The sequence below is a fragment of the Xenopus tropicalis genome, chromosome 7 (genome assembly GCF_000004195.4).
Source record: "Xenopus tropicalis strain Nigerian chromosome 7, UCB_Xtro_10.0, whole genome shotgun sequence".
NCBI classification, from domain to species: Eukaryota; Metazoa; Chordata; class Amphibia; order Anura; family Pipidae; genus Xenopus; species Xenopus tropicalis.
Window position 1 is genome coordinate 3,946,602 of NC_030683.2, and position 13,625 is coordinate 3,960,226.

Here is a 13,625-nt window from a genome sequence, read left to right on the forward strand (position 1 = left end):
CTGTTGAAACTCCAAGAACAAGCCGTTGCGCTGTCTCTGCAGGGGTAAGACCTGCCTCCAAGACCTGGACCAAGGAAGCCACGACTAAAATGGCATCACTCGTGGCAAACAAGATGATTACTGTTAGAGTTATTACTGAGAGTGAAGGAAGTTTAATGGTGGAGCTGCTGGATGGATCTGTAAACCCTGAGCTGGACATTGCCAGACAACTCATATTGGCAGGGTTAGCTGTGGATAAAGAGGCAGGTGTTGGCATGGACGAAGGTTCAAGCGGTGCTCTAGCTGGCACTGGTGGAGAGCTGATGGATGATAGTGGTAAGTCATGCTAAATGCCCCTGGATATTCTTATGGACTATATAATGTACTGTGAGATTCAGACAAATGCTGACTTTTCTTTTCCTAAAGGTGCTAAACCCGGACAGTGGACATCAGCAGAGCTGCCTCTCGGGCGTGCCGTGGATGTTTCTGTGTGCATGTTGTACAGTCCTGGAGAGTTCTTCTGCCAACTCTGTAATGAGAAAGGTACGCAATCGGGCCTGTTATAGGTGCCCCGGCTTTATGTAAAAATATGTACACAACAGTTGAGCAAAACTTTTCTCACTGCCTCCATGTTTAAAGGTGTAACTGACCAGGTACCTGTAGTACTAATGCAGAAAAGGATAAAACAGAAAGAGAGCAGAATTGCTGTAGCGACTCTGCTTTTTTCCCTTTACTGCTTCATCATTTAAGCTCAGCTTAGAAGTTTCATTAGGTGCACTTTATTTTAAATAAAGATCTATAAGGCATATGATTGTTATCAAATCTCATGTGATTATCAGATCTCATTGGGGCTTGAGTCTGGGTGGGCTTCCAGCCAAAGTCCCTAAATTACATCAAATTTCTGGGGACAGTGTCTGGCCAAGTATGTAAGTTTTATTACTAAAAGTCTGTCCTTAATTTAACCCAGGCCTTTACCGTAGGGGGTCGGGGGCTCATCCACTGAATTGCCATGAGTTTTTTGGCATAAAGCAGTACCGATCTCATCAGGTTCCTGGTTTCCTACCAGCCCTAGCAAGCAGACTGTAGGCGATATGACTCCTGGTAGCAAGATCTGACCAGCAATATACTTAAAAGAGAAGGAAAGGTAAAAACTCAGTAGCTTTATCAGAAAGGTCTGGTAAATACAGCCTTAAGCACTCAGAAAAGCTGCACTTAGAGAGTCCTCTATCAAAAGAAACAGGATTTCTTGTCTTCTTTTTTGTACACATGTCCTTTGGTAGCAGACTTCTTCTCTCAGAAAAATCCTTCAGGGCACAGACAGGATTCTGCTCAATTTGCTCCCTTCTCCTTTACCCCCTCCCATCAGAATTTGTTCCCCCTCCCTTCATAATTTGCTCCCCCCCCCTCCCAACTACACTCTATAATCTGAGCTACCAGCATCTAGAGGTGCAGCAGGAAAGCTTCTGAGACCAAGCTATAATTGCGGCTCCAATCTTAAACAAACAGAGGGAGATTACTCAGGTATGGTAAAGCTTTCTGCAGGGTAAATATTGCACGATTGTGGCTAATCTATTGGCAGTAAAATGATTGAGCCATTCTATCTGTAGTGAAATTAGGAAATTATTCAAGTTATCTGTCACATATTGGTTCATGTTTTTCAGATGCCAAGTCTCTTACGGAATTGAACCGGTCGCTGGGACAGCATTGCCAGAAGGGTTCGGCAACACAATATAACCCAAAAGCAGGGAAGATTTGTTGCGCCTTCTTTTCAGGTGCTTATGTTTGTATATTTAATTCGGCATTGTAGATGCTTATAACCTATTCAATTGTTATATTGCCGCAGCCCAGAAATATCATAAGGAACTCAGAAATTAACCGCAGTTACCAGACTTAATTGACCATTTAACCGTCAATTTCTAATGGAAATTCTAGAAGCTGAATGTAGAATGACTTCCTATACTTTGTTTTACCCAGGTTCTATTATACATTATTAGCTTGTATTTTCAGGCTTAGTCTTTTTCATTTTTAGCTTCTGTAGCCCTTATTTAGTTTTATTATCCTTCTATCCACCTGGCTCAATATTGTAAGAAAACAGGGCCAACAAAACATGGTGATTAATAGGATACTTGTTATTATCCTTTATATAGTGCCTTCATATTACAGAGTTTATACTTGATTCCCATCAGCCCCTGCCCCAATGGAGCTTTTGATTTAAGGTCCCTATCACATTCCCATCAGTCCCTTCCCCAGTGAGCTTACAATCTAAGGTCCCTATCCCATTCCCATCAGTCCCTGCCCCAGTGAGCTTACAATCTAAGGGCCCTATCCCATTCCCATCAGCCCCTGCCCCAGTGAGCTTACAATCTAAGGTCCCTATCCCATTCCCATCAGTCCCTGCCCCAGTGAGCTTACAATCTAAGGTCCCTATCACATTTCCATCAGCCCCTGCCCCAGTGAGTTTACAATCTAAGGTCCCTATCACATTCCCATCAGTCCCTGCCCCAGTGAGCTTACAATCTAAGGTCCCTATCCCATTCCCATCAGTCCCTGCCCCAGTGAGCTTACAAGCTAAGGTCCCTATCACATTCCCATCAGTCCCTGCCCCAGTGAGCTTACAATCTAAGGTCCCTATCACATTCCCATCAGTTCCCTGCTCCAGTGAGCTTACAATATTAAAGGTCCCCTATCAAATTCCCATCATCGCCCTGCCCCAGTGAGCTTACAATCCAAGGTCCCTTTCACATTTCCCCCATCAGTCCCTGCCCCAGGTGAGTTTACAATCTAGGTCCCCTATCACATTCCCATCAGCCCCTGCCCCAGTGAGCTTACTAATCTAAGGTCCCTATCCCCTTTCCCATCAGTCCCTGCCCCAGTGAGCTTACAATCATAAGGTCCCCTATCACATTCCCATCAGTCCCTGCCCCAGTGAGCTTACAATCTAAGGTCCCTATCCCATTCCCATCAGTCCCTGCCCCAGTGAGCTTACAATCTAAGGTCCCTATCACATTCCCAGAATCAAAATGTTATTATAATTTAATGTACAGCTGGTTTGCCCCTTGCCCTCTTTGGGAGGGGTCACTTGAGAATAACTTTGCTTCCCAAATTTTGGGCAGGTGATGGGAATTGGTACCGAGCCATGGTGATGGGTGTTGAACAGAAAGGCACCAAGGTGCGCTTTATGGACTATGGAAACACAGAGGAGCTGGAAGCAGGCGAGCTCTGCGACATCCCATCCCAATTACTGGAGCTTCCTTTCCAAGCAATCAGATGCAGTTTAACAGGTTAGCACTGATGGAAACTCAAAAAACTTAACTGTTTATCATTCTTACCAATAACCCGAAATTCCCTGGTTTGAAGGAGAAACATCCAACCATATTGTGGTGTTAATATGGTCAGAAAAGGATTGGGAGGGGTCAAAAATGTACTGGACTGACAGGGTTAATGATCATGCCATTGATAAAGATAATAAAGGGGGGGATTGGGACCATGTTTAGGCAGAAAGATGATCAGTAAAGTAATTGTTGGGTTTCAGTTTGAGGGTTGGTTCATCCAGTTGGTGATTTCTAGGAGTCTCAGCTCTTAGGCTGATGCCACTTGTGGCGTTTTTACGCTGCGTATTTTCTCAGCCTAAAAACGCCGCACAAGCCACGCAGCCCCTGACTATGCTGTTTTTCAGCCTAGAACTGGTGACGTAGCAAATCCCGTTTCCATGGTGCTAATAGTGGAAAATAGTAAAAAACGCTGCGTATTTCCGCTAGGTCTGGCAGCTGCCTCTGTGTATACATAGGAATAGCTTGCTTTGCAAATACTGGCGTATTTCAGCCAACGCTTGAAAAATCCGTGCTAAGGCGTTTTCTAGCGGATTTACGCTTTGTGTGGTTTGCCTCGAGTCTTTTCAAGTTATTTCTATGGATGATGATATCGGGCGTTTTTCAGCCGCTGAGAGAATTAGAAAATACGCAGCGTAAAAACGCCATGTGTGGCATCAGCCTAAATGAAGGGATTGAAAAGTATATTTGGATATCAGCAAACCGATTATTTTTTAAGCCAAATGACTGGATGAGATCTCCCAACAACAACGAGGGACCAACTACAGCTGGGCAGTAATTAGAGAGACAGGACAGGTCTAGTGTGGCCTTTTGATATTCCTAGTATAAATGACATTGTAAGGTATGTGGGTGTTGCTGTTCAGGGAGCACTTTGCAAGTTAAAGGCAAACTATACCCCCAAACAATGTAGGCCTCTATAAAAAGTGTGACCGAAGTTTATCAGCACAAGTCACATGACTGTGGGCACCTGGGAAAGTAAGAATATGTCTAGTAATATAGTAAAAAAAACAGATTCTGTTGGAGGAGCAATACTAAGTGCATAAAACATATTTTCCCATGACAGAATCCTTTTTAAGAGCAGCTAAAGTTGAGTTTGATATTTGAGCAGTGAATTTACTCAAGTCTCAGGGTTACTCTGTGTGTCAGCAGCTCTGTACGCAATAGTATATACACCCTGACGGACCCACAGTATATCATTTAGGAACCAACGCTGCTTTAGTGCTGGTGTTTCAGCGTCTCACTCCCCCTTTATTTCAGTACATGTGCATAAATGACAGGGATACATTCTTACCCCATTGTCTGTTTCAGACAGAATAACGTCATTTAGGAGCAGCCCTTCATCTCTGAGATCTGTTTCCCCCCTCGCTGACAGCTCGCACTGAGCCACATTCAGAGAAGTTAATCTCTCGGAATAATGAGATCTCTGTTCTTTCCTCCTGTCGGCAAGATAATTATTAGTGCCTGTCAGCTCCAGCAAAACATTCCATAGAACCTGTCTCCTCAGTGCAGATCGGCAGGAAGGGGAGCGAGAAGGGCCAAACGGCAAACTACAAGTTGGCTTTGCATGTATAACCCTCGTGCCAGTTTATTGGAAAGGAAAATAATAATTTTTAATACCTGAGGCCTTTCCAGGGGGCGCCACTGTGATCCGAATTCTCTGCTAACCCGTCATCTTCAAGATGTTTGTATCTAAATGTATTACTTTGCAGAACCAAGCAACTATTCTTGGGTCAGTTGTGCAGATAAATAAGGCTTCTTGCACAAATAATCCGATCTCTATGGTTTCCTAAAGGAGAAGGAAAGGTAAAAACTATGAAATCTTTATCAGAAAGCTGTATGTAAATAAAGCCATAAACAGAAAAGCTGATCTAAATGATCTGTCAGAAGAAGCACAGGATTTCTTCTTTTGTGTAGACATGTTCTTCAGTCTCAGACTCCCTGCTCTCAAAAAATCCTTCAAAGCAAGGCACAAGTCTGCTCAGTTTGTTCCTCTCTCCCCTTCCCATCTCTCCTCTCTCCCCCTCCCAACTGTGCTGGTGTAATCTGAGCTACCAGCAGTCAGATCTGCAGCACGGAAGCTACTGAGACCAAGCTAAAATGGCAGCTGCTATATTAAACACTCACAGAGTGAGTCCTCTATCAAAAGAAACACAGGATTTCTTGTCTCCTTTTTTGTAAACATGTTCTTCTGTGTCAGACTTCCTCTCTTTTAGGGCTCCTTCAGGTTTGGGGCTTGAGTCTGCTCAGTTCTCTCCCTCTCCTGCTCCCCCCTCCCATAAGAACTCACTCCCCCCACCCTTAGGAATGTGTGATCTAACATAGTAACATAGTAAGTTGGGTTGAAAAAAGACATACGTCCATCAAGTTCAACCGTAATGCCTATATATAACCTGCCTAACTAGTTGATCCAGAGGAAGGCAAAAAACCCCATCTGAAGCCTCTCTAATTTGTCGCAGAGAGCTTCCAACGGCTACAACTGCAGCAGGAAGCTCCAAAGACCAAGTTAAAATGGCAGCTGCTATCAGAGGTTGCTTCTAGGACTGTTTACTCAGGTATGGTAAAGCTTTCTACAGAATGAATAGAGTTCTATCTTGCCAATAGATTTGCCACATTAGTGCCACCTAGAACACTATATTCAGCAGAAAGCTTTACTATACCTGAGTAAAGAGCCCAAGAAGCTCCCCCTGATAGCAGCTGCCATTTTTGCTTGGTCTTGGGAGCTTCCTGCTGCAGTTACAGCTATTGGAAACTCAGATGACACATTCCTAAGGGTGGGGGGAGTGAGTTCTTATGGGAGGGGGGTGCAGAAGAAGGGAGAGAACTGAGCAGACTCAAGCCCCAAACCTGAAGGAGCCCTGAAAGAGAGGACGTCTGACACAGAAGAACATGTTTACAAAACAGGAGACAAGAAATCCTGTGTTTCTTTTGATAGAGGACTCACTCTGTGAGTGCTTATGGCTGTATTTACATGGACCTTTCTGATAAAGCTTACTTAGTTTTTTCCTTTCCTTCTTTAAATATTAGCTCCCCCTCTTGGAGTCCTGAACTAATGTTGGAGTTGCTAAGCTTTAGGGGTAGACTTGCCATTTGCTCTCTCAGATGCTTCAGTCCCTACTCAATTCCTTGGGCTTCCTTGTCACGAGCACCTTTTTGGGAAATGAGCATTGATGCGTGTATGTTAGGGAATAGTGTTTGGAGGCAATGTAGGGCTTGCCCATGGGTTAGTAATGAGCCCCATGCAACAGTTAAAGGGGACCTGTTATTAACACATCCATTCCCATTTTAGAGGCATTTAAAAATCCCAGTTGTCAATCATATTTTCCCTGCCCCCGCCTCTATGCCTTAGGCATAACATAGAGGCGGGGCAGACAGTTTCACTTACCATTCAGCACTTACTAGATGTCACTGCACTTCTCACTTTCCCCCTCCCTCCTCACCATCTTAATTATGTAGCCAGCACTTGGGCATCAGGTGCCCCCTTCTGGCACATAGACAAGATTTTGGAATGATGCAAAGCTTTCCTTACTAACAAAATGGCGGCTTGCTGTAGTTGTGTACTTCCATGACTGAAGGAAGCAAGAATTACATCATTTATACAGTGTAAGCGAAGTTTATTATGCTATTGATTTCCAGTGTCGGACTGGGCCACCGGGGTACCGGGAAACAACCTGGTGGGCCCCGGCGGCCCAGAACTGATCCCCCCCAGGGTGCCGCAATCCCACTATCCGCCATCTCCTTCCCCAGACGTGCCGCAGGTAAGTGTTGTTTAGGAGTGCCTGGGGGAGGGGGTCAGAGGGTGTTGGGGGGGGGATGATAGTGGCTTGGGCCATTGGGGGCTTTTGCCTAAGGGGCCCCTGCACCCCCCCAGTCCAACCCTGCTGATGTCTTTTCATTATCTCTGTTGGAAATAAAGCTCACTTGTTCATTCTACAGCAAATCTTGCTCAGCTCTGACACCTAGTGGTAGTGCACTCAATGGCTGCTCCTTCGGGCACCTTATCATCGTGTTTCCTAAAGGAAAAGGGAAATTGCAAACAGGTCATTGGTGTAAATGTGCCCTATAGAGAGAGAGAGAAGGAGAGAACATGTCGGCATATGCAGTGTTTGGGCAGTCAGAAATGCACCTATGTACAATAATCTTCCATTTATTCACTGGATGTTCTTTGTAACCCATTGTGTGTTTGTAGGTGTGAAACCCATCGGAGAGAAGTGGGACAGAGACGCCATTATTGCCTTTCAGAGCAGCGTAGCAGGAGTGAAGCTCAAAGCAAAAGCTGTCGGCAAGAATGACAATGGCTACAGGGTGGAACTCGTGGCCAGTGAGAGTGGGAGCAGTGTGAGTGAAGCTTTGATTGCAGAGAAGGTGGCTGTGCATGATACGGCCCAGGAGGCTGGAGAAGCCGGGGATAGCCACCCCCCAAGGCAGAAACCTACAGGCAGGGCTGAAAATATCTCTATGGATGGATCAGGGGATAAAGGTCCTCAGAGCACCAAAACGCACACTCCCAAGGTTCCGGATCAGAGAGAGACTCTTCAGGCCAGTCCTGCTCCTCCCAAGGAGAAAGAAGCTTGTGTGAGAACCCCCCCAAGAGAAGACTCGCCAAGCAAGACCAATGGACCCCCCCAAGGAACCAAGATGGAAGGTAAGAATAATACGGCTGCACTGTTCAGTGGTGCATGTTCTGTGGGTCTGGGTTTCTTTCCCACTTAATCATCAACAGAACCTGCACCATTGGGGAAAGCCTGGAACTGCTCAAGGGCTTGATTGGTCAGATATGTAGAAGGAGGGAAAGTCACATCAGATGGGGGCCATGCAATTACATGCCTTTAGTTCTCTACTTACAGGTCCCATGAGATCCCGTCACTGATTTTTTATTATTGACTTCTATTAATTAAATCGTCCATAACCTGTTATAAACGTATTTAAAAATCTGACCTGTCAATCATAAATTGTTTCATGGGGAAGTTAATCCCATAGTTGTTTTCTATTTCACCCAGTTTCAAGGGGAAGTTAATCCCATCATTGTTTTCCATTTCACCCAGTTTCAAGGGGAAGTTAACCCCATCATCGTTTTCTCTTTCACCCAGTTTCATGGGGAAGTTAATCCCATCATCGTTTTCTATTTCACCCAGTTTAATGGGGAAGTTAGTCCCATCATTGTTTTCTATTTCACCCAGTTTCAAGGGAAAGTTAATCCCATTATTGTTTTCTATTTCACCCAGTTTCATGGGGAAATTAATCCCATCATTGTTTTCTATTTCACCCAGTTTCAAGGGAATGTTAATCCCATTATTGTTTTCTATTTCACCCAGTTTCATGGGAAAGTTAATCCCATTATTGTTTTCTATTTCACCCAGTTTCATGGGGAAATTAATCCCATCATTGTTTTCTATTTCACCCAGTTTCAAGGGGAAGTTAATCACATCATTGTTTTCCATTTCGCCCAGTTTCATGGGAAAGTTAATCCCATTATTGTTTTCTATTTCACCCAGTTTCATGGGGAAATTAATCCCCTCATTGTTTTCTATTTCACCCAGTTTCAAGGGAAAGTTAATCACATCATTGTTTTCCATTTCGCCCAGTTTCATGGGAAAGTTAATCCCATTATTGTTTTCTATTTCACCCAGTTTCAAGGAGAAGTTAATCCCATCATTGGTTTCCATTTCACCCAGTTTCAAGGGAAAGTTAATCCCATTATTGTTTTCTATTTCACCCAGTTTCATGGGGAAGTTAATCCCATTATTGTTTTCTATTTCACCCAGTTTCAAGGGAAAGTTAATCCCATTATTGTTTTCTATTTCACCCAGTTTCATGGGGAAGTTAATCCCATTATTGTTTTCTATTTCACCCAGTTTCATGGGGAAGTTAATCCCATTATTGTTTTCTATTTCACCCAGTTTCAAGGGAAAGTTAATCCCATTATTGTTTTCTATTTCACCCAGTTTCATAGGGAAGTTAATCACATCATTGTTTTCCATTTCACCCAGTTTCAAGGGGAAGTTAATCACATCATTGTTTTCCATTTCACCCAGTTTCATAGGGAAGTTAATCCCATCATTGTTTTCCATTTCACCCAGTTTCATAGGGAAGTTAATCACATCATTGTTTTCCATTTCACCCAGTTTCAAGGGGAAGTTAATCCCATTATTGTTTTCTATTTCACCCAGTTTCATAGGGAAGTTAATCACATCATTGTTTTCCATTTCACCCAGTTTCAAGGGGAAGTTAATCACATCATTGTTTTCCATTTCACCCAGTTTCATAGGGAAGTTAATCACATCATTGTTTTCCATTTCACCCAGTTTCATAGGGAAGTTAATCACATCATTGTTTTCCATTTCACCCAGTTTCAAGGGGAAGTTAATCCCATTATTGTTTTCTATTTCACCCAGTTTCATAGGGAAGTTAATCACATCATTGTTTTCCATTTCACCCAGTTTCAAGGGGAAGTTAATCACATCATTGTTTTCCATTTCACCCAGTTTCAAGGGGAAGTTAATCCCATCATTGTTTTCCATTTCACCCAGTTTCGAGGGGAAGTTAATCCCATCATTTGTTTCTATTTCACCCAGTTTAATGGGGAAGTTAATCCCCCCATTGGTTTCTATTTCACCCAGTTTAATGGGGAAGTTAATCCCATCATTGTTTTCTATTTCACACACTGTCAATGGGAAATTAATCCCATCATTGTTTTCACCCAGTTTAAAGTGAAACCTAAACAAATTATTTTCCAAGAATGAGTCCGAATGCTGCTAAAATGGCTGCTGGAGCACTTCCTGTTTAGGAAAAAATAAAGAGGCTTCATGGAAACAAACGTACGTGAAATTCAAATTTTTCGAGTTAAAACAATACTTTTGGCTCGAAAAATTCACGATTTGCGTGTGGGCGGTGTAGGTGCTGGGACCATGGGAGGGGGGAGTGTAGGGTGTGCGTTGGTGCATCCATTCAACCTGTCAGTCACGGAGAGGGTCTTAGGTGAATTCCTGTTGCTCCCACGCAAGGAAATGCTGATACACGGCTCATTAGCTCTTTGTAGCCGCTGTAGACGCCACATTTGGGGCAAACCAAACACACAGTTTAATGTAAATCTGCTCAATGTTCTGGTATTTGCATGACGAATCCCTCTGTTCTGTATAGAAGCCGGCGTGGCTCGCTGTTGGACCTCCATAGAGCTGCCGTTACATGAAGCCGCACAGGCACTGGTGCTTTGTGTCATAAGTCCCGACTTGTTCTACGCCTTTCCCAAAGAGAACCGAGGTGAGTGGGATATTGCTATTGGTGAAACAGGGAGGAAAAATGGCTCCTTGGCATTACTTCCCATCATGCTCGCTACTTCTAGTTAGCAAGGACACAAATAGCCAATGCTAGGTGCAGTTGTGGCGGCACTGAGACCATTTCTGTCCTTGCAGTGGATGTTGGGAAACTCCAGCAGACAATGATAGAGATGGCCGCTTACTGCAGCATCCAGTCTGACTGTCAGAATTTCAGGCCGGCCGTCGGGGATGCTTGTTGCGCCAGATTTACAGGTCAGTAGGAGAAGCTTCTTGGGTCTGAAAGTTTTGTTGCCCAATGTGGCACCAATTGATGTCTATTACCTGTACTACTGATTGGCACATAAAGCTGCCCATACAGGCAGTTTGGATGATTTTGACTAATCTGTCAGTCCATCCTGGCATGTGTGGCCAGTCTGAGAACATTTCCAACAACACAATAAGCTGTACCCCCATACTGTACTGTCTAAGGGAAACACTATGGCACCCCCTACCCATATGTATAAATACAAATATACAGAGAAGGAATGTTCTGGGCACACAATAAGCTGTACCCCCATACTGTACTGTCTAAGGGAAACACTATGGCACCCCCTACCCATATGTATAAATACAAATATACAGAGAAGGAATGTTCTGGGCACACAATAAGCTGTACCCCCATACTGTACTGTCTAAGGGAAACACTATGGCACCTCCTACCCATATGTATAAATACAAATATACAGAGAGGGAATGTTCTGGGCACACAATAAGCTGTACCCCCATACTGTACTGTCTAAGGGAAACACTATGGCACCCCCTACCCATATGTATAAATACAAATATACAGAGAAGGAATGTTCTGGGCACACAATAAGCTGTACCCCCATACTGTACTGTCTAAGGGAAACACTATGGCACCCCCTACCCATATGTATAAATACAAATATACAGAGAGGGAATGTTCTGGGCACACAATAAGCTGTACCCCCATACTGTACTGTCTAAGGGAAACACTATGGCACCCCCTACCCATATGTATAAATACAAATATACAGAGAAGGAATGTTCTGGGCACACAATAAGCTGTACCCCCATACTGTACTGTCTAAGGGAAACACTATGGCACCCCCTACCCATATGTATAAATACAAATATACAGAGAAGGAATGTTCTGGGCACACAATAAGCTGTACCCCCATACTGTACTGTCTAAGGGAAACACTATGGCACCTCCTACCCATATGTATAAATACAAATATACAGAGAGGGAATGTTCTGGGCACACAATAAGCTGTACCCCCATACTGTACTGTCTAAGGGAAACACTATGGCAACCCCTACCCATATGTATAAATACAAATATACAGAGAAAGAATGTTCTGGGCACACAATAAGCTGTACCCCCATACTGTACTGTCTAAGGGAAACACTATGGCACCCCCTACCCATATGTATAAATACAAATATACAGAGAAGGAATGTTCTGGGCACACAATAAGCTGTACCTGGGTTGGCCTATATATTCAAAATCTAGTTTTATGCAGACAGTGGACTAAAACCCTTCTTACTAGGTCGTGCCTTGTGTGTCTATTCCAGGGGACGGGCAGTGGTACAGAGCCATAGTGCTGGGCACCTCAGAAACAGAGGCTGAAGTAGCCTATGCAGATTATGGCAATACAGAAAGCCTGCCATATTCTTCCCTTGTTGCCATAAAGGAGAGCTTCCTGGATCCTCCAGTCCAGATCATTAAATGTCGTCTCACAGGTAAGCACCCACCTTGCGGTGCCATGTAAAGGTGCTTATAACTTGCTACATCACTTGTTTGCTCAGCAGGCCGCTTACACCTTGATACCTGTTTTCCTAGGTGTGAAGCCTCTCGATGCGGAATGGATCCCAGCCGCCACTCGGCTTCTTCGGCACATACTGCTGGGATGTCAGCTTACTGTCACCGCGATGGCCCTGCAGGCCGGGGTACACTCTGTGGCTGTGGAAATAATGAAGGAAACGGGGGCTCTGCTGGTACAAGATAAATTAATTAATGAAGGAATGGCCAGGCAGAGCAACTCGGGGGTCAATAAGAGCCAGTGCAAAGGTAGGTCTGGGAGGATTATGGGGTGCACTATCCACAATATCCGTCTGAACGTAAATCTTGTAAGGGGGATACTGCCCGCCCTCATTATGCCTTTGTAGCTGGCAGTTATAACAAGTGCCGTTTGTAATCATCTGCCTTGTAATTACCTACAGTCACGATTGTAACACCTCAGGCCGCAGTCCCGGATTCTTACTGAAAACTCCCTCATTTCCCTTTGATCTCCTGCACCAAAAAAGATACAACGTTTCTCAAACTTAATTAGATAAGGAGGCTTTTGGCAGAGCCCAGAATACTCACCCCCTGCACTGAGATACAGTTGTTACTAATAAGCCAAACAAGTCTCTTGGGGGAACTGAGACTCGCAGGAAATGTGTTCAAACGTGACATAACCTGCCAAATTTTGTAAAATGGGAGTGGTATTTAGGGGGTGTGGTCACAAAAATGGGCAAGGTCAAAACAATTTTGCCATTTCTTTTGGTCTCTCTTTGCATCTTTGTTTAATATGTCTCTAATATGTTTTGTGACTGGCAAATTATCTCAGGAAATCTAGTAATGGAACACAAGCCAATCATGTAAGCTCACGTATCTGTGTCCCTTTTTCAGAGAGAGATGAGTGCTGCTGTTGCCAGGACCTCAGGATACGAGTGAGTCAATGTGACGTATAATTGATGTGCATCTAAAGGCGATGTATTGGGCAACCATGATATTTATGGGGCACTTTTTATCTCTAAATGACCCTGTTACACAGCAAATAATTCCCTCTGCCATTTAACCTTTTATTCTTGAACCAACAAATGTATTTGTAGCTGTAATATTGGTGTGTAGGCGCCATCTCAGTGCCTTGTACCTGAGTCTGAGCTTTCAGCCAGCGCTACACATTAGAACTGCTTTCAGCTAACCTATTGTTTATCCTACTCCCATGTAACTGGAGGAGTCCCAAGCCGGACTTGGATTTCTTACTATTGAGTG

At 44.0% G+C, this 13,625-nt stretch overlaps 1 protein-coding gene across 3 annotated transcripts in view; it reads left to right on the top strand.

Annotated features, from left to right (window-relative positions):
- tdrd1 (tudor domain containing 1) overlaps positions 1 to 13,625 on the top strand; it is a 52,924-nt gene that overhangs the window by 36,674 nt on the left and 2,625 nt on the right. For all 3 annotated transcript variants that reach the window (XM_004919374.4, XM_004919372.4, XM_004919373.4), the window contains 10 exons: positions 43 to 315; positions 406 to 522; positions 1,641 to 1,751; positions 3,093 to 3,260; positions 7,495 to 7,950; positions 10,446 to 10,565; positions 10,718 to 10,834; positions 12,161 to 12,328; positions 12,429 to 12,656; positions 13,260 to 13,300. In XM_004919374.4, the coding sequence (XP_004919431.1) occupies positions 43 to 315; positions 406 to 522; positions 1,641 to 1,751; positions 3,093 to 3,260; positions 7,495 to 7,950; positions 10,446 to 10,565; positions 10,718 to 10,834; positions 12,161 to 12,328; positions 12,429 to 12,656; positions 13,260 to 13,300 (1,799 nt within the window). The remainder of the gene's footprint in view (positions 1 to 42; positions 316 to 405; positions 523 to 1,640; positions 1,752 to 3,092; positions 3,261 to 7,494; positions 7,951 to 10,445; positions 10,566 to 10,717; positions 10,835 to 12,160; positions 12,329 to 12,428; positions 12,657 to 13,259; positions 13,301 to 13,625) is intronic.